Source organism: Myxine glutinosa, chromosome 8 (assembly GCF_964187855.1).
Source record: "Myxine glutinosa chromosome 8, kmMyxGlut1.1, whole genome shotgun sequence".
Classification (NCBI taxonomy): domain Eukaryota; kingdom Metazoa; phylum Chordata; class Myxini; order Myxiniformes; family Myxinidae; genus Myxine; species Myxine glutinosa.
In genome coordinates, this window is record NC_136268.1 from 88049860 (window position 1) to 88071706 (window position 21847).

The 21847-nt window shown below is 43.2% G+C and overlaps 1 protein-coding gene across 6 annotated transcripts in view; it reads left to right on the plus strand.

The window, feature by feature from the left end:
* LOC137413186 (golgin subfamily A member 2) overlaps positions 1-16801 on the plus strand; it is a 96602-nt gene extending 79801 nt beyond the window's left edge. For all 6 annotated transcript variants that reach the window (XM_068098581.2, XM_068098584.2, XM_078783466.1 and 3 more), the window contains 6 exons: positions 1231-1345; positions 11229-11302; positions 14852-14954; positions 15358-15464; positions 15583-15733; positions 15845-16801. In XM_068098581.2, the coding sequence (XP_067954682.2) occupies positions 1231-1345; positions 11229-11302; positions 14852-14954; positions 15358-15464; positions 15583-15733; positions 15845-16026 (732 nt within the window). In that variant the 3' untranslated portion in view covers positions 16027-16801. The remainder of the gene's footprint in view (positions 1-1230; positions 1346-11228; positions 11303-14851; positions 14955-15357; positions 15465-15582; positions 15734-15844) is intronic.
* Positions 16802-21847: the final 5046 nt, after the last annotated feature.

Here is a 21847-nt window from a genome sequence, read left to right on the forward strand (position 1 = left end):
TGTTATTTTAAGCGGTGTATTTTCGTGTGTCATCATGGCGCGATTTTAAAAAATATATCTCTGCATTTTCCCGTGTGTGCGTGAATGTTCTCAATTATTTCTGACACCGAGTCTAAAACCATCGATAAAAATTAAATCAGATGGTGAATTCGATATAAAATCGTGAGGGTGACTCAATGAATGGGCTTTATTTTACAGGCCTTTAAGAATTCATTTCGTTCTCTAAACGGAAGCTTTCATCGGATTTTCTTCCCGTTTTTTTTCAACCGAGTCTAAAACTATGTTAGCGACTGTTAAAAATGAACTGATATATCGAATTTGAGTTGAAATAAACCTGTGTGAGAGAGAAAGACAGCATGGGCCTAACTAAACAGGCCTCAAAGCTATTCGAGTTAATAAAATGGTGGATATTTGTTTACTTGAAGCCTCTCCAACAATGGGTGGAGCTATGGGTGGAGCTACTCTGCAAACGGACTAAGCCACACCCCCGGACAGACGGATCACCTACGCCTATTATAATATAGATCATTTTGTATTTTTTTGGTTTATATTTCTTCCGATGTGTTGTCTGCCTGATGGAACAATTCACATCGTAGCAGCAGTTTCAGATCTCCTACTTAACGACACAACCTTTGTATTTTGTATGTGACATATTGCTCATACACAATCACATGTGAATCAGTGAAAATTGTGCTCTAAAAATTATAGCAAAATAAAAATTATTTAGTAGTAGTGCCCACCCATATCTAACTTGTATGTGAACTAAACTTATCCTCACCTTGTATTCCCAGCTCTCAAATGATGGGAGAGCATTTTAGAAAAGAACATAAAAGTGAAAGTGTTTGACTCCTCTTGTGATCAAACAAAGTCTAACGTCCAAAACCTCATGGCGCAATCGAGAATTATTGGAGGGGAGGGGAATTACTTTTGAAAACTAGCGCATTTTAACATTCTATCGGTGTTGAGTTGATGATTGATACCTTCATGAAATTTACCAGATTGCTAAATACAAGTATGATGAATGTAGTGGTTATAACGACAAAACATAATTAGCTAGATCAAGTGCAATTGCCAAATGTAATTGGTGCCCATTTTTTAAAACCGTGTTGTTTGTACTGTTTACAAAAATTAAATAAAAATACATAATACACAAAGAATGGTGCACTGTTGAATACACTGTTATAGGTGTGTGAATGAATGTAAAAAGTATTTGCTATTTTTTGGATGCAGTCAGAAATGGGTAAATGGAAAGAAAAGAGTGAGGCCTTGCAGAAGCAAGTAAATCTCATTTCTCAAGAACGACAACAGCTAAGAAGCAATGCTGGCAACGATAATGAACCCCAAGGTATTTCCGCCCATCATACGTCGTGCACCTACATGTTTGTTTTGTTGTGTTTAATTTCACAAGCACACTGCCAGCATACATTGTGTTACTGCTGCTCTGTCCCTTCAAAGAAAGGCAACAGAGTACAAGCCATTTCTTTTTGAAGAGCTACAAACAGAAATTCCCCCAATACAATTGCATTTCAAGGTCAGTTACTGATGCAGGTGTGCAATCAAATTGTTTGTTGAGTGACTTTCCTATGAGGTTGTTTTTGACATGATCCTCCATTAGCTTGGTGGTAGTGCATGATAGTAGGTTAGCACAATACACACAATAAGGGGAAGAGTAAAAAGAAGAGAATTAGTATAGACTAGCCGAAACCCGTGGAACATCCACGGAAGGGAGGATGTGGTGTATGGATAGAGTGTACCATTATGGATGGCATAGGGGAGCGCTCATGGGATCTTCTTCTTCCGTTAAGCTCCAATTTTTTTCTCTTTAAGTTAAGTCCAATCAGTCCTCTCTGCTCGAAGTGCTCAGGCCATGCCTTCCCGCTCTCATACTTTTATTGCCGTTCGGTGTAGAAAGGGATTGACATATCGTTCGTCTGTTTCAGCTCGTTATCTTTAAGCTTCCTTACGTCTCGCCACCTGCTACACCTCTCTGAGTTATGAGGATTTATGCAACGCACCCCGAGTATCGCAACGTCACTCCATTTAACTTTATTAAAATGACGATAAAGACATTTCCTTATATATCCTAATTTAAAATGTTCAAGGGAATAAAAAGACCATTTGGTTCACACCACCCATGTTCACACCACTCGACTGTCCAATCAGCGGACGGCTCGCTTCGCCTTCGTCCAGCAGACGCCAATACGATGGCGTCGTAAGATGGCGTCGTATCGGCAGTTAATCGGATGCTTTTGGGCCCCAACGTCGGCTAATTCAGATTTTTCGAGTATGGCTGTACGTGATAAACAAAGAGCGCGGTTCGTATATCGTAAATCCATTAGTGCCGTGGGCATCGGGTCACTGGGTGCGGCGTCAAAGGGATAACAAAGTCGAGTCCTTACGCTATTATTATATAGATATAGCACAATGAACCAGAACAGCACACGGTAGAGCGCATACCTCCGCCAGGCTGAACAGTTTACGTTTTGTATCCCACTGATAGGCCGGATCTGTACCTGTACCTGAACCAAAATCTAATCGGCTTGTTCTCTTTTTACCTAATGAACTCTTCTTCCAAGTTTTGTCATAATCCGTCCACAACATTTTGAAATATCTCACTATATAGAGTTTTTATCCTTAACACTCGATGGTGAAGAATCACTTTAATTTTTTTTTTTATATATAAATTCCAACGGATACATATTCGGATCTTCACAAAAATCGAATTGATACGTCCTTGCCACACCAAATTTCATCCAAATCCATCCACACCTTTTTGATATCCTGTTCACAAACAAACAAACAGACAGACAGACCGGGGTGAAAACATAACCTCCATCCACCTTTGGTGGCAGCTCAGTAACTAGGGAGTTTTAGAACACGATACACCACGCAGTGTTCAGGTATATACTTCAATGTCAATAAATAATGATTTTTAACACATTGACTGCCGACTCCGTGTATACTCATAGTGCTGGGTGTACCAGATTCTGCCACTACGAGTATTTTCGTTGAAAACGTTACGCTATTGTATTGTAAACAGGATTTTCTGCCGTGCCAGATAATACAACACTTGATCTACTGGCAGCTTGGTGAACATAAATCGATGTAATAATCATGAACATCATTACGAGTCTCCATGAGAATTTTCATCCACATTCATACGTGCCATTTTGAAGGGTAATGAGAAGTAGCAAAAAAGAAGAAAAAAAAAAAAGTGGTACTCAGCACTTGATCTACCATTAGCAATGACGCAATACCAACATGGATTCGGTGCTGAAATAGACCTACAACATAGCTCATACCTGGAATACGGATTTGAAAATGAAGCAGTCATACATCACCTTATATACTGTAATAATGTGACGTTGAGTCGCAGTTTAGCAGTCGGAGGCTTTATTGATCACCATGGATGTTTATAACCATGTGGCAGCTTCTTCTGCACCTGCGATACTGTGCTATCTCTCATGCCATGCCCTCTAAATGCATGGTTCTTGGAAGTATTATGAAGGCGATTTGTGTTATGCAGTGTTCAAATATATAATTAAACTTAAAAGAAGGTCTAAAGAGGTTTAAAGGCATATAGATGAAAACATTATGGGTTCTACTGCCATTTACTCCAGCGTCTAATACATCACCCTATCTAACACATTACATTAGTTATTCGTGTCTGTTGTACGTGTCCATTATGACACCCTTAAAAACAGTAAGTTTTCTGTTTGGAATGATTTTCACTTTTGTTTGACTGTCAAGCAGCTAGACAGATTAAAAATATTATCTCGCTCCTCTGCCCATGTTCGATCAGGTCGAATTCAGAGAGAAAGTACGGTAAAACAAAAGACTCGTCTTTTTTTTTCTTTTTTTTCTTTTTTTGTATACAAGATCGAGCCTCGTGAAAGAGATAACATTTATCACACAAAAAAATCAAACAAACACACAAAGTATATAATAAGGGGAGCGGTAGACAAGATGGGGAGAGAAGGAGAAGCACACAAACACAACATTTGAGAGCAGGGACATCGGGAGATCTGTGGGAGGGAGAGGGCTTGGGGGGAGTGGGAGAAGTATAAAACACAAGGGCACTGCAAGGACTTCCAGGAAAGAAGTTGGTATTTCAAAAAAGTAGATATGGGGTGAATTAGCGGGGGTAGAAAAGGTCAAGGTTTTGTATGGGGGAAGATAAGAGATGTTGGTGAACAGCTGTTTCAAAGACCTGGAGGGAGGAGTGGGATTGAAGAGAGTGAGGGAGTTTGTTCCAGAGTCGGGAGAAAAGAGGAATGAAGGAGTGAAGGTGAGCAGAGAGTCTTGATTTTGGCAGTTTAACCATAAAAGGTTTGCAGGCAGATCTTGTGCGACCTGTCGGAATATTTGGATGACATAGCCCAGAGAGAACTGAGGGAGCAAGGCCGGAGAGGAGTCGGTAGAAGACAGAAAGACCACCAACCTGCCTGCGGTGAGAAAGTGAAAGGCCCTCGGAGTTGGCTTCATCGCGGGAGATTCCAATGATTCTGAAAGCTTTGGTTTCAACAGCGTGAAGCCGAGCTCGGTGAGACACAGGAGCACCAGCCCAGAGGGGAGAGCAGTATTCCATTGAGCTGTGGATGAAAGCCTTGTATGTGGTGAGGAGCTCAGGTGTGCCAAGGAAGGACTTCACATGACGGAGGATGCCCAGTCGGTGACTGGCTTTGGAGGCCAGATTTGAAATGTGATTTTCCCAGGAAAGATCATGGCAGATAGTGAGACCCAAAAGCTTGAGTGACAGAACTTCTTGGAGAGGATTATTCAGAAAGTGGATTGGAGGGCTGTCCAGTCGGTCTTTTCGGAGAGACATACTAAGAGTGTGAGATTTGTCAGGATTGAAAGACATGTTCCACTTGTTTGACCAGTCTGTGATTTTGTCCAGGTCTGCAGAGAGTGAGGAGGCTGCAGACTGCCGATCTGAGGGATGAGGAATGGAGCGGCAGAGAGTGGAGTCATCAGCAAAGAGATAGAGAGGATTTTCAAGAGAGTCAGAGCGATCATTGATGAAGACCAGAAAAAGCACAGGGCCCAGAACACTGCCTTGGGGAACTCCAGCCTGAACAGGAAGGGGAGATGAGAGAAACCCATTCAGGGCCACACGTTGACTACGACTAGAGAGGAAGTCCGCCAGCCATGCGTGGAGATTTCCATGGATACCATAGGAGGAGAGTTTGGTGAGTAGAGCGGGGTGCCAGACCGTATCGAAGGCACGTGATATGTCAAGGGAGACAGCTCTAATTTCCTGTTTGGCATTGAGGACCTCCATCCATTGTTGAGACAGCAGAAGCAGCATGTCCATAGTAGAGTGACTTGGTCTGAAACCAAATTGATGATCAGAGATCAAGCCATTGGAGAAGAGGAAAAATTTCATATCCGAAGCAATGATGGATTCCATGACTTTGCTGATAATTGGGAGCAGGCTGATTGGTCTGTAGTTGATTTGTCTTTCTAGTCATGTTCAGATTTGTGCTCACAATATAACTTTCGATTGAAATATCATAAATTGATAATACGGACAGACATTTCTCGATCATAAACTGTTAAGAAGGACAGACATGAACCAATTGCTTAACCCGGCTTTTCGCTTTGCGTGCACAGGTTAACAAAACTAGAAAACATCTCAAAATGCAAAGCCCGCCCAGGTCTGCTTTGTACTTAAACTAGTCTTGACTTAAAACAGCTAAAACAAATTTGTCCAATTTGTTAATTTGTGTTCTCCATATTCTCAAAATAAAGGTTTGTTGAAAGTTTTATGACAAAAGCTGAATTTATTTTTAAAAACTTTATGGCCTGGGACACACACACACCTCCGTGCGTACACACACACACACACACACACACACACACACACACACACACGTCTAAGAAGCCAGCACATAATCACACCATCTCTCACACCGCTTGGGTCCGCTGAGGGCAATCCTGAAAACCTCAACTCTAGCGACGAGAGGAAGGAGGTGTGGTGGAGAGAGGGCTGGTGGTCTGAGCAGGACGGAGAGGCTTATTAATGAGTGGAGATGAGACCCGATATGAGGCGCGTGTGGATTAGAGGCCCATGTGCCCCTGAGTCAATGCTCCGAGTCAGTTTGTGTTTCCGGAGGACCGTGTGAAGCCCTGGGCGTCGATGATGTGACATTTGAGGACGACGTGGCTGGTAATGTGAGCGGGACAGAGAGGATAATGTAGGAGTGGAGACGAGGCCCGCCACGAGGCGAGTGTGGATTGAAGGACCACGTGCTCCTGAAACGACACTCCACGGCTACTGGCATCTCTAGACGATTAGAGGACGATGTGGCTGGGAAGGAAATGCTCTGACTGGCATGGAAAAATGCTTCGCCAGTAGATGCAATGGCCTTTGAAGCCTGTGACCCGGAACGAGGCCTAACGGTTGGTTACATCTCAGATGTGCTACGTGCAGCCTCGGCCGAACATTATGCTTAGAAGCTATCAATTAACGCAATGTAGAGAAACTGCATTGTAGATATTCCTGAGGTGAGAAACTGCTGCTGATGCGGGGGAAGGGTCGGGGAAGGGGAAAGGACCTTGATGAAATCAGGCAGATGAGAAACTCTTGTGGGGGAAGGGAAAAGACTTCGACGAATGAAACTTTGTTGGAAATAGAGGAAAATGAAACGAATTATGGGACAGAGACGCTTATGCTCCATCTTTGCTGCGACACTGTGTAGGCGGAATGTACGCTGCACCTCTTTTTTTTCTTTTTCTTTTTTTATGGGATTTTGCCCGCCACAAGGCCACTCGAGGTGGGGGCTTCTCTAGTGAGAAGCAACACCATCTCACAAGGAGACAGGGATCTGCACTAAGCCAGGAGGCTGTGGAAGTGCTACTTGTCTCAAAAACGAAGCTCAACAAGAGGAACCTAAACAAAGGGTGTTAGAGCATAGAGGAGAAGGAGGCGATTCTACACTGTAAAATCGACTTGAGACATGAACAGTGGGCGATGGTCGGTAGGGGAGCTAGATTAATGGACCAGGTAAAGAAGACTAGATTGGCCACCAGAGCAGAGAAACCAAACCAGGGAGGAGCACCAGGCGGGCCATCCCGCAAATTTGAAAAAGTTGTGTCGATGGCATATACATTCCGAAATAAAAGTAATAATAAAATGGATAACAGTGAGGACCAGAAGACAAGCAGAAGAAGCTGAGGAGGACGGGAACCGAGGGCTCACCAGAGTAACTTAGTAGTGGTTATCAGCCGTTTAACCAAGGAGCTACTAGTAAGCAGATTCATGATGTAACTGTTTGTCTAGTAGGGGGGAGTTGATATCACCCCTGTACAAAATTTGCGATTACTTTACAACCACTATGGGCCAATTTGGAGGTGAAATTGTGTAGTTGTATCGCACGGGAATAGAGGTAAAGAACAAATCCAAAGTATTGGACGAGTGGTCATGACGATCTGGAATATGGGTAGGGTGGGTGATAATTTGTTCCAAATCATTGAGAATGGAAAATGTAAGAGCTTCAACTCCCCCAACATCCGTGTGGGATGATTTCAACCACTCCCTATGGTGTACATTGAAGTCTCCTAAATAGAGGAATTCTGCTTGAGGGTGTTTGGATGTTATGGTCTCATGGCAGGAATTAAGATTGTCAAAGAAAGCTGTGAAGTTTGTAGAGTTGGGAGAGCAGTAAGTGAAACAGACAAAAATAGTGATGGTCGGGAGACAAATCTTAAGCCAGATGACATCAAAGTTTGGAGATTCGAGGTCCACAAGGCGTACAGCAGGCGTGTTGATGTTGGAGTAGACACAGACTCCTCCTTTGAAGCAGAATCGTGAGTGAAGGTTGTAGTTTGAAATGTTAAAGGAGTTAAGAAGAACGTCGTGTGACAATTGGGTCTCTGAGAGAAGCAATATATTAGGAGAGTAACTTGCGAATTGTGTAGAAGCTATCATGGTTGTCATTTGTGCTCCCCCAACATCGGAGATGATACAGGTGGTACAAACCTGTCAGCAAATATTGTAGAAAGAGGCTGACAGACTTTGGGATAATGGGTCCACTTTCCTCTGCTTCCGCTACCTTTCCTTTGCTTCTGCTGGGGGGAAATACTTGGCTATAATCTCTTCTGCAGTGAGAGACTTCAGGGTCTTCAGCTCCACTTTCAGTATGATTGGCCTTTGCAAGTTCAGTATTTGACAGGTTGTTGTGATAGAGAAGCTTCCCTTTCTCATGGGGGATGATGTGGAGGGGCTTTACCAAACACACTTTCCAGCTTTCAGCAAATGTGCTTTTTCAAAGAGTCCTTCACCTGGTCAATGCCAAGATACTCCATTGATGCAACCAGGCTAGATGCAAGATCGGACATTGCTATCACCTGGGGGATGATGAAAAGCTCATTCCTGATAAACATGAACACCTCATTGTATGAGTGACTTGCAGCAGTCTCAAACTGAGCTTTATCATTGTTATCTTCATCTTGAGTCACAATGCTTGCAACTTTCTCTCTTGTGTATAATCTGTTGCATGCCCTATGATAGTGCACTTCTGCTGCTATGCGGTCTCTGCTGATTATGGCAAGCATTCTACTGTCCATTTTCTGCATGGCTGCATTTCTGACGGTGCTACACGACATGGCCAAAAGTATGTGGACACCCGAACATCAAACCCGTATGTGCTCGTCGAACATCTCATTCCAAAATCATGGGCATTAATATGGAGTTGCTCTCCCCTTTGCTGCTATAAGAGCCTCCACTCTTCTGGGAAGGCTTTCCACTAGATGTTGGAACATTGCTGCTGGGATTTGCTTCCATTCAGCCACAACAGCATTATTGAGGTCGGGCACTGATGTTGGGCGGTTAGGACTGGCTCGCAGTCAGCGTTCCAATTCATCCCAAAGGTGCTCGATGGGGTTGAGGTCAGGGCTCTGTGCAGGCCAGTCAAGTTCTTCCACACCGATCTCAACAAACCATTTCTGTGTGGGCTTTGCTTTGTGCATGGAGAATTGTCATTGTGAAACAGGAAAGGGCCTTCACCAAACTGTTGCCACAAAGTTGGAAGCACACAATCGTCTAGAATGTCATTGTATGCTGTAGCGTTAAGATTTCCCTTCACTGGAAGTCCGAACCATGAAAAACAGCCCCAGACCATTATTCCTCCTCCACCAAACTTTGCAGTTGACACTATGCATTCGGGCAGGTAGCGTTCTCCTGGCATCCGCCAAACCCAGATTCGTCCATCGGACTGCTAGATGGGGAAGCGTGATTCATCACTCCAGAGAACTTGTTTCCACTGCTCCAGAGTCCAATGGCGGCGAGCTTTACACAACTCCAGCCGACGCTTGGCATTGCGCATGGTGATCTTCGGCTTGTGTGTGGCTGCACGGACATGGAAACCCATTTCATGAAGCTCCCGACAAACAGTTGTTGTGCTGACGTTGCTTCGAGAGGCAGTTTGGAACTTGGTAGTGAGTGCTGCAACCGAGGACAGACAATTTTTACGCGCTTCAGCACTCGGCGGTCCTGTTCTGTGAGCTTGTGTGGCCTACCACTTTGTGGCTGAGCTGTTGTTGCTCATAGACGTTTCCACTTCACAATAACAGCACTTACAGTTGACCGGGGCAGCTCTAGCAGGACATACATTTGACGAACTGACTTGTTGGAAAGGTGGCATCCTGTGACGGTGCCACGTTGAATGTCACTGAGCTCTTCAGTATGGCCCATTCTACTGCTAATGTTTGTCCATGGAGACTGCATGGCTGTGTGCTTGATTATATATACCTGTCAGCAATGGGTGTGGCTGAAACAGCGGAATCCACTAATTTGAAGGGGTGTCTGCATACTTTTGGCCATGTAGTGTATCTGCTCCAGCTCCCGCCATTGTATCAGAGATTCTCTGGTCTTTTGTCTGCAAATAAACTTGTTGGTTTTCTGGCAGAAGATGCACTCTGCCTCATTAACCCTAGATGTCGATATTGATCCTTGTCTGGATGACTTCCTAGAACTGGCATCATCTCCAGGTTCACCTGTGTTGTCTTGTTTTGTGCTGATAGCATCAAGAAGTTTCCTCATCGTGAAGATGCTGCGACACCTTTGATGATAGTGCACTTGAAGGATAATGCCATCGGGCAAGCCTTTCACCAGGTCCAAAATTGGAGCATGTTTGTTATCATTGCTGCATTCAGTAAAGTGTTCCATGAGTCCACACTCTGTGGGGATACCAGCTTCTTGTCTCCTTTCTCGTCATTGCAATGGATGAGGCAATCTAAGTGCAGCCGCTTTGGTGGTAGCAAGGTGTTGTTTGTCTCATTGTCCATTTTCATTGATGCATCTGCATAATACAAACATGAACCTCTGAATATACCAATTTCAGAAACTTTATTATTAAAAACATATTTAGAAAATATATCCACCATGAGAATGGTGAGATCTGAAAGCAAATTTGCATACATCTGGAACAAGCGTTAATAATAGTAAGGTTTCCTACCCTATCATGATTGCGCTTCTCTGTTATAATTTAGATTTTATCATAGGAATCATGATTACATCAGAGCCACACTCTCTCTCCTCTTCTCATTTTTGGGGGTCTGGACTGCCAAAACGAGCTATCGAGGGTTAATGTGAAAACAAGTGACGGAATGGAAAAGTCTAAATGTACTTGTAAGAAAAGGTTATCACATATCTTCTTACTCGTAGGGGTGCTACAAATCATTGGGCACCAATGAAGGTTTGCCACCTCAGGTGGTACTGACATCTGGCCTGGCCTATGGACTATTTTGTTTTGTCAATCTCTGGGAATAATAGTGAATGAATGATCGTTTTGAGGCCATTTTTCCCTGCTAAAGCGGGGGTTGGCCTTGCGGGCCCCATGGCAATCATGGTTCCCTGTTTGAGGCAATGGTTTTTTTTATGGCCGGATGCCCTTCCTGACGCCAACCCTTGGTCGCCTATTACGATGCGCAGGGATACGATGTACCTATTCTAAACCGGGGTACACATTCATCATTACAGTACATCATTCATCCCAGCAAGCTGGTACTCAATTTGCCGACCTCAGAAGGATGACAGGCTGAGTCCATCCCCCTGGTGTTAATTCAACGATCGACCGGGATTCGAACCCAGGATGCTTGGATCCCAAGCCGGCACCCTAACCGCTAAGCCAACACCAGGTTTTTCTGGGAATAATAGTGATGGTTCCTTTTTCTTTTACTTAATTTTCACAGTAAACAGACCGTTGTTCATTTGATCATTTCAGGTTTAAGGTTGTTGCAAGATGAGGCATATTGCCACAATCACTACGACCTTCAAACAGCCATGGACAAGCTTCAGGTATGCCAGTAATTGTCAATTGACATTTAATTGACTATTGCACATTTAAACACCAAAAATTTGATGCTTCCTGACAAAGAATAGTGTTTGTTTTTACAGATAAGAAAACAAATCTATTTGCTCTGTGAAATATTCCTTAAAAGCTGGTTGTTTGAATCCAGCTACTTGGCTCATCACCACTGGGTTTATGAGCAGAATTTAACCAAATTTTTTTTAGCCTGAATACCAACACTTCTAAAGCTCATCTAAATTCTGCTCTTTAAGTCTCCTTTTCTGCAGGATGTGTTTTAACTCTCAAGTATTATCTCTAAAGACTAAAGCAACATTATTTTAAAAGATAAAATCTTGTAACCAAAGTTGGATTTACTGCAATGTACTCGTACCTTGGCCATTGTATGTGTAAGACACTTATTTAAATAAAATAACCTATTGTTGCGTTAATAAATGTAATGGTTAATTTGATGGACGATCATTAAATATGTTCCTTTCTGCCAATATCCGACAGTGATGCACGGATCGAATGTTGATATTGTACTTCAGCATTTTATGCGTCCAAAAAGGTATACAATATTGATAAATAAAGCTTTCCAAAACTTTCTCGAGGAAAAGCAGGTTGTGCATGTGGTGGTGATAACGCATCTTCCCAAAACTTCAATCCCTTCTTTAAGTAGTTTTATACCCCCTTGCTAATTCACAAAATAAATGATAACCCCAGGAGGGAGCACAGAAACTATCCAAAGCAGAAACGCTGCACTGAGCTAATATTCTACTTCTCCTCTTCCCTTTATAAGGGGTGAGGTCCAATGGCACCAAGCTCCTGCCCTGCCTTGACCATGATATTCCTCCACTTCCCTCTGTCCTCAGCCAACTCTCCCCATCCTTTAACCACCCCACCTTACTGATATCCCTCTTCACACAATCCTCCCATCTCAACCGTGCTCTACCTCTTTCCCTCCTACCTTGTTCCCTCAACCTATCCACTCTCTTCGCAATTCTTTCTTCCCTCTTTCGCACCAAATGTCCAGCCCATCTCAGCCGGAATTTCACTAATCGCCCCATCAAGCTCATCTGCATACCAATTTCCTCCCTCGGTTCATCCATTCTCCTTCTATCCACCCTCTTCACTCCTGCAATCCTCCTGACCCAGTTGTTCTCGCAAACCTACAGCCTCTGTTGTCTCTCTATCACTGCCACCGTCTCCAGACCGTAAAGGTAGGCCGGCGTTGCACATGACATCAGAACCTTTCCTTTCAATCTCCTTGAAATCTTTCTGTCTGCCATTAGTCCCTCCACCCTCCTCCATGCATTCGCTCTCGCCCAAATCCTCCTCCACAACTCTGCCTCTAATTTACCATCCTTAGTCACTGTCCTCACCCTGCCCTCCCCCCCCACTCTCCCTCCCCAGATTCTTTCCCTGTTTGATCTCTTTCCCCTCTAACCTGATATTCATTTATTTTCTCTACTGCACCACCCACATCATCTCAGTCTTCTCCATACTCATTTTCAGCCCATGTTTCTCAAATGCCTCCTTCCACTCCCTCAGTACTTCCTGCATCTCCTGCTTACCAGCGTCATCATCATGATAACCATGAGTAGGCTGAGAGCGCTTCGCTGCCACAAACCAATGTTCACACTGAATTCCTCCGACATCCCAGGTCCAACCAAAACCCTTACCCTTTGTTCCCTTGTACATTCCTTCCACCACCCTAACTTCTGCCTCCGGCACTCCCATCCATCTCAGTGTCGCCATCACCATCTCTCTCGGGGCAGTGTCATATGCCTTCTACAGATCCACAAATCCCAATCCCATTTCACCTTACACCTCCAAGTTCTTCTCCACCAGCTGTCTCAACGCGAACATCCCATCTGTCATTCCACTACCCTTTCTTAAAACCCTGCTGCTCTTCGTGACTTCCATCTCCACACTCTTCATTATCCTCCCGTCCCGAATCCTCTCCAGCACCTTCATGACATGAATAAGTTATGTAATTCCCCTGCACTTCCCCGGATCTTGAACATCCCCCTTCCCTTTCCATATTGGCACAATTAACCCTGACTTCCATTCCTCCGGAATTTAACCCTTTCTCCAACGTACATTCAACAACCTTTTCATTCAACTGATTCCGACTTCTCCCACTGCATTTATCATCTCTGTACACACCTCATCATTGCCTGACAATCTTCCCTGCTTTATCCTTTTCAATGTCATCTGCACTTCCTCTTCTGTGATCTCCACCAACTTCACTTTCCTCTCCACATAACTTGGTAGATCCAGCTTGCCGTTGCTTCCTTCCCGGTTTAACATCTCTTTGAAATGTCCTTCCCACACCTTCAATACTGCGCCCCTCTCTGTAACTAGCCTCACGCCTCCATCTTTAATCACCACCCTCCCACCTCCCCATTCCCCCACCCCCTCCCCTCATTCATGTCCTTGCCATCCTCATGTCATGAGCCAATTTATAGATCATCTTCCTCCTACCATCCTCTTCCAACTTGTTATACACCTCTTCCATGTCATTCCTCGCCTTATCCACAGCTCTCCTTGCTGCTTTCTTCTGCCCATACAGGTGCAGCAATCCTGCATCTGGCTGCCTCACTCTATCCTTGATCTTCGCTATCCTCTTCTAAACCTCCTTATTTTCACGAACTACTTTTGCTACTTCTTCCGTCCACTACACCTGGTTTCTATCCCTAGACGATGCACCCTTTCCTGACATCCTTCCATACAGCACTTCTGCAATTGCCCTAAATGCTTCTCCGTACTTCTTCCACTCCTTCTCCAAACCTTCCGATTCTTTGCTAAGTTGCTCATACCTGGCCCTCACCTTCTCCTTGTACTCTATGGGGATGTTTCACCGACACTTCCCCCACATAATAACCTTCCAACCCTTGCACCTAACCTCGCCGCTTTTCTTCATCCTCACCACACACAACACAGGTTTGTGATGGGTGGTAACATGCTCTCCCGGCACTGCCTTGCCATCCCTAACCCTTCACAGATGTCGCTTTCTTCCCACCACCAAATCCACTTCTGTTCTATGCTCTCCACTCCTAAAGTAATGTTGTGGCTTTCCTGCTTTTTGAAGAATTAACCAGATATGGCCATCCCATTCCTTTCCACCAGCTCTTGACCCTCTCTATTCCTTGGTCCCCAACCAAATTTCCCAACACATTCCTCTTCACCCAGTTCCGCTACTCCCACATGCACGTTAAAGTCCCTGACAATGCATAGCATCACCTCCATCTCAACCATTCCCATCATCCACTTTTAAAATCTTCTCAAAAACCATGGGGAAATAACCGTCAGTCCCCCACGTGGATATTTTTTAGTCTTTGGTATGACAGATGGGATTCAAACCACCAACCTCCCAGAAATGGAACAGATGCTCTCACCATTGCACCACCGAGTCTAGTTTGCAATGCTTTTCTTCCTTTGCTCTACTTGCTACATTGTTATGAAAGATGGATAAGTGATTTGGAAAGATGGGTAAGTTATGGTAATACGTAATTTGGATCTGTTTGATAATTTCGCTTTCATTATCTTTGCAGGAGAAATTTTTGACAATTATGCAGGACAAAGTGGAACTGATGGACAGGAATGAACTTTTGGAGTACAATTACAGTGAGCTTTCAAAGAAGACAAAGACTCTAGGTGTGTGTCAGTTGGCTCAAAATTTAGGTTCCAACTTCATGTGTATCTTGTTGAATAACTTTTGCTTTAACTGCATTCAAACTGTCACCTGATGGGATATGTTGGTCTGTCCAGTTGTTCTTTTGGTCTTTTTGTGGTTTATAACATTTCCATGAAGACATTTTTTGGTATCTATCAGTTGTTTTAACATTATCCGCAAAGCCTTAAATAAGTCGCGAATAGATTTATTACATACCCACAGGGCGGTTGAAGGAGGCAGTATGAAAATATATATTTTTCAAGTAGGCCATACAAGTGTAGTCTTTGAATCTGCCACTTTGATCAACATAGCATGGAACTTCGAATTACAGTTTGTTTGAGGTCCATGTCATTGTGTTCTGTTTTCCTTACGTGTGTATGGCAGGTGAATATGTTACATTCTACATGCGCCACTGCGAGATTTTGTCGCAGCGACATGAGGAACAACGAAACTCTGTGATGCGATTACAAAAGGACAATGCCAGTTTAACGGTAAGGTTATCACGTTTTGGGATGCTCCTAGTCATATAAATGTGTGCGCACATAGATTCTGCACATACACAAACATTCATGATGCACTTCTTTTTATCGTTTTAAATTCCCTACGTAGACAAAAGTAAATGAGCTGCGGAGTTTTGTGGATCCGCTGTCAGCAAATGAAAGCCATTCCTCGATGCATTGCTCAACAACGAAACGCACGGATGAAGTGAGTTTTTGTAGTGATGCCGACTCTGCATTTCATGATCAGAGCACCACGGGCGGTAAGGCATTAGTGCAACACCTGGACATGAAAAGCACAAACCCTTTTCAACTGAATAGTAACATATTCCTATCTTTTGTTAAAGGTTGATCACGTTTTATCGTCCTCCTAGGTGATATGGCTGTAGATGGCTTCCACGACAATTTCCTCTCAGAAAGCACACACGAACAAGCTTGTTCCTTCCGGCCCACAGATAATGCTTTGCGTGTCAACACCCATTCTCCTGTAAACCCTCCTTCGGCCTCGTTTTTCTACAGGAGGGATGGTAGTGACATTGACATATTGCACATCTAGAGTGTTCATAGCGTGAGATTTTGTTGCAATGTATTTTCAACAAATCGTATTTATTTATTTATGTTACAATCCGAAAGGTGGTGGTGGTAGTGGTGTGAAGCTGGAAAGCCCAAATATCATTCGGGTGCAGTTTGCTTGCAAACATTTTGTGCATTGATGCTGCGTAATCCTTCATGTGATTGTTTAAATTCCCTGATTGGATAATATCTTCTTTGGGAGGAGGAATCGAAGAAGAAAGAGAATGTGCATACACTGGAGCGTCAAAGCACTTTAAAAACTTGGGTTTATGAAATGCGGAACCTAATTATATTATTTATGCATTGTACCCTTGTATATCAAAACGAGTCTGCTTGTGAGGGCTTTTTATAATAACTTTGGTTGGGGTTTTATGTTTGGGCAAGACATGTTGATGCTTTTAACATATTTTTGAAGAACTTTGTTCATTTTTAAGTAATTGCGTGACGGTTGGTTTCCACAGAGTTTTGAATGTATCCTGACTGAACAGTACTTATTTGATCCAATGCTTCATCTTGGTTGGAAAACCAGAATTTTCCCCAATCTTGGCGATGGAGATTACTCACAAGGATTTATGAACCGTTATGGATTTCCTTTTTCAAAAATGTAATAGTTTGGATAATGTAATAGTTCAAATCTACAATACCGTGCCGTCACAAGAAGGGTTTTTAAAAACTATGTTGGAGGTATAAAATAGGGGTGGGGAACCTATTGTCCGCTGTTATGCCATTATGCATGTTCTGCAGAAGAGTTCGAGTGTATTTTGGGTGTAACAGAAGCAAAGGGTTCAGGGATTGGCTTGTTTCACTTCCTGGAGGATCCTGCAATTTGATAGGTCTGGGTACATAACATTAAACAACGTTTCACCTCGAATGAAGCACAGCAGAGTGTGTGTGCTCCATCCATTATGAATGCTCAATTGCTGTGAGAGAGATATTGAATATCCAGTGAGAATTGGCTACTATGGAGGACTATAAGGACAAACGAGACGCAATCCAAGTGATAGTCAATGTAGGTGGTAAAACAAATCGTATTTGCTAATGAGCAAACACAGTCCAGTTAGTTGGTTTGCATGACAGATTGGAGATGCCAATATGAATTAAAAAGGCAATTATTGTACTGTCAACCTTGCAATAAAATTTATAGTTTTCCACTTTAGATATCGTCCAATACATTTGAGTCTCAAATAAATTACGCTGAATATCGCACAAGTACCTGCTACGGCAGAGAGGATACAAGTTACCAGTCAGTGCTGCCAAGCCAGTCAAGTTTGCTTCCTCCTTCTCAACTGAATAGTCGGATTTTAAAGACGTTTTGGAACTGTCACTTTTTGAACTTTCAAGAGAAATGCTTTCCGGGCACTCAAATTCAGACAGTTGTCTGTCAAATTAAAATTCCATCACATTTGCTTATCACATTCCATCACAAATGATAAATTGCGAAAGATGATGGGAATAGAGCCTGTGATTGATGCTGTGAAGAGGAACAGGTTGAGATGGTTTGGTCATGTGTTGAGGAAGGATGAAAGTGACTGGTTGAGAAGAGTGATGGAAATGAATGTAGAAGGAAGTAGAAGACGGGGAAGACCGAGAAAGACTTGGCTAAAGATGGTGGAAGAAGAAATGCGGGCAAGGGGGTTAACAAGGAGAGATGCAGAAAATAGGGCAAAATGGAGAAGATTGTCATGGGGACCGCAAGGCTAACCCCCGCTCTAGCAGGGAAAATGGCCTTTAAAATGCATGTTGTTGTTGTATTTGCTTACATTGCAACCTTGAGTAAATGTGGTCTGTTGGAGACACAGCTATACACTACCGGTCAAAAGTTTTAGAACACCTCAATTTTTCCAGTTTTTATTGAAATTTAAGAAATTCAAGTCCAGTGAATAACCTGAAATGATACAAAGGGAAGCAGTAAACTGCTCGAGGTAAAAAAAAAAAAAAATTAGGTTAGCAAAAATGGGAAAATAATGTAAATTGCACAGTTATATTGTAAAGAAAAGGCCTTCAGGGAACAAGTAATGGGTTAACAACTTACAGCTGTTCTGCGGCAATGTAAGTAAATTAAGCCTTGAAAGTTGATGCAAACAATTCCTACAGGTGTCCCAACCTCTACTGATTACTTGATTACAAACCCCCGTCTGTATAAAAGCAGTATTGGAACAGACTGTTATTACACCCTCTGAAGCATTATTTGGACAATATTGCACTGCAGGAAGTAGTATATCTCTATCATAATGGCGAGAAAAAGGCAATTAACAAAGGAAGACAGACAGACCATTATAACTCTTAAAAGTGTAGGTCTTTCCTTTAGAGAAATTGCAAAGAAAGCCAAGGTGTCAGTGAGAACAGTTTCCTACACCATAAAAAGGCACCTGGAAACTGGAGGAAACTCTGACAGGAAGAGGTCTAGCAGATCCAAAGCCACAACAGAATCAGAAGACAAGTTTCTGAGAGTCAACAGCTTGCATGATATGCGGCTCACAGGACAACAGCTTCAAGCACAGCTTAACACTGGTCGAAGTAAGCAAGTCTCAGTTTCAACTGTTAAGAGAAGACCTCGAGCTGCAGGTTTGACAGGTCGAGTGGCAGTAAGAAAGCCATTGCTAAGATGGCAAAATAAGAAAAAGAGGCTTGCCCGGGCCATGAAGCACCGCCAGTGGACTACTGAAGACTGGAAGAAGGTCTTATGGACTGATGACTCAAAATTTGAAATATTTGGTTCATCAAGCAGGGTTTTTGTACATCGTCGAGTAGGCGAAAGGATGGTTCCTCAGTGTGTGACACCAACTGTCAAACATGGAGGAGGAAACGTGATGGTCTGGGGCTCTTTTGCTTGATCCAGAGTCGGCGACTTGCACAGAGTGACTGGCACCCTGAACCAAAAGGGATACCACAGCATTTTGCAGCGCCAGGCAATACCCTATGGTAAATGCCTAGTTGGTCAGGGGTTCATCCTACAGCAAGATAATGACCCTAAACACACCTCCAGGCTATGTCAAAACTACCTTCGAGGAAAAGAACAAGACGGAAGGCTTCAAATCATGGAATGGCCAGGCCAGCACAGTCTCCAGACTTAAACCCCATCGAGCTGGTTTGGGATGAACTGGACAGAAGGGTGAAAGCAAAGCAACCTGCAAGTGCAACACATCTGTGGGAACTTCTGCAACAGTGTTGGGAAGAACTTCCCGAACAATATTTGATTTCCATTGTCGAAAGAATGCCACGAGTGTGTTCGGCGGTTATATCTGCAAAAGGTGACTACTTTGCTGAGTCAAAATTTTAAATTAAATTTTGTTAAACAAAATGATTCTATGATTTCTTTTTATCTCCAATTGTTTATTTGTTCTATGCTTAATTTCAGAGTATATTGAGACATTAAACTGCGTAAATTTCAATAAAAACTGGACAAAATTGAGGTGTTCTAAAACTTTTGACCGGTAGTGTAGGTCCTTGCTCATAGCCGAGCACGTGACATGTGATCTCATTGAACGCGCGCGCCATGGCAGAATATTTTCTCATTATTTTCCGACCTCTCACGTACTTTACTCTTTTGGAAGTACTGCATGATATAATAGATCCGTTTGCTCTACAATGCTGCAATATTCCAAAACGGTTCATAAATCCTTTGAATTATTTCAGCAATTCATTTTTTTGAGGGCAGAATATTCACAAGCCCAGTGCAGGAAATGTTCCAAAGGCAGGAATATAAAAAGTCTTCATTTCGAATTAAAACATAGGTTTGGCCAGAACATAATTTCGACACCAAAACCAAAGCACTGGATCAAAACGAATGCAAAAGTGTGTTGATATATATCAATAATGTCTTTGGTAATATGTTTGGAGTGTGGACGAGATCTGCTTTGAAGTGATTTGTATCTCACTCTCTAGAATGTTGGAGTGAAGCAGCTGTTGTTATTGCTGTTGAGAGGTGGTGGAGAAGAATATACAGAGTGTCTCAATAAAATGTATGCAGACTTTATATGTCTAACTGTACTGTCTTGTCATCCTGCATTGCCTTTTGGGTAACAGCTGACTGATGACATGCAATCATTCCATCTCTAATGTCATCTTTTAGGTATTAGTAACACACCATCACCCCGTTTTTTTATTATTTATTTTATATTAGTCTGTATGCATTTTGTTGAGACATTCTGTTTAAATTGCATTTGGTGTCACAGTTTCCAGTTCTTTGAAGCGAAACAAAGGTCAAATATGTCCTCGTTATGTCCTTCACTTAAGACCAGTGTGTAAATCTCCGCTATTTTGTAAACACACCTTTTAACGAGAGTACAGTCTCTGAAGCTCATCTGCCTTACCATTAGCTACAACTTGTGCTGGTAGACTACATCTCCAAATTGGCCTCCAATGCTGTCACCTTGGAACACTCGGTTGAAACAAGCAGGTTTGTTTTACTTTATGGATCGGGTGAACAAGAATGTAATTTCGAGCTGCTTTTCCAAACAGAGCGAGGTTGATGAATCATCCTGGAGGTTGGTTGGTCGAGCAGAAATGGAGGCAGACAATGCTTCAACATGGGCCTTATGTATTACATACAATGACAGTGTTGATATGCAATTTTCTCGAATCAATAAATGAACTATTTTTTATATCTCATGTCTTCATTATTGTCAACATTCGTGTCACAAGCAAACATATGAAAACATTCGGTTAGGACAGAAATCATTCAATAGACTTAAAAATTAATTAATGCCGAGCCATAACCCACATATTTTTTTTTTTTTTTTTTTTTTTTTTTTATATACAAGATCGAGGCTCGTGAAAGAGCGAACATTAATCACACAGAAAGACAAACCGACACATAAAACATATAACATAGGGAGCGGTAGACAATATGGGGAGAGAGGGGGAAGGACACAAACACAACATTTGAGAGCAGGGACCGAGAGACATGGAGACATCGAGAGATCTGAGAGAGGGCGAGGGCTTTGGGGGGGGGGGGGGGCGTGGGAAGGGGGCAGTGGGAGAGGTATAAAACATATGGACACTGCCAGGACTTCCAGGAAAGAAGTTGGAATTTCAAACAAGGTGGATCTGGGGTGAATTAGCGGGGGTAGAAAAGATCAAGGTTTTGGATGGGGGAAGATAAGAGATGGTGGTGAACAGCTGTTTTAAAGACCTGGAGGGAGGAGTGGGATTGAAGGGAGTGAGGTAGTTTGTTCCAGAGGCGGGAGAAAAGAGGAATGAAAGAGTGAAGGTGAGCGGAGAGCCGAGATTTCGGCAGTTTAACCATCAGAGGGTTGCTGGCAGATCTTGTGCGACCTGTAGGAATATTTGGGGGACAGAGCACAGAGAGAGCTGGGGGTGCAAGGCCGGAGAGGAGTCGGTAGAAGACAGAAAGACCACCTACCTGCCTGCGGTGAGTGAGTGAAAGGCCCTCAGAGATAGCTTCATCGCGGGAGATTCCAATAATTCTGAAAGCTTTGGTTTCAACAGCGTGAAGCCGAGCTAGGTGTGAGGCAGGAGCACCGGCCCATAGGGGAGAACAGTATTCCATTGAGCTGCGGATGAAAGCCTTGTATGTGGTGAGGAGCTCAGGTGTGCCGAGGAAGGACTTCGCACGACGGAGGATGCCCAGTCGGCGACTGGCTTTGGAGGCCAGCTTGGAAATGTGGTTTTCCCAAGAAAGATCATGGCAGATAGTGAGACCCAAAATCTTGAGCGACAGAACTTCTTGGAGAGGATTGTTGAGAAAGTAGATGGGAGGGTTGTCCAGTCGATCTTTTCGGAGAGACATAGTAAGAGTGTGAGATTTGTCAGGATTGAAAGACATGTTCCACTTGTTTGAC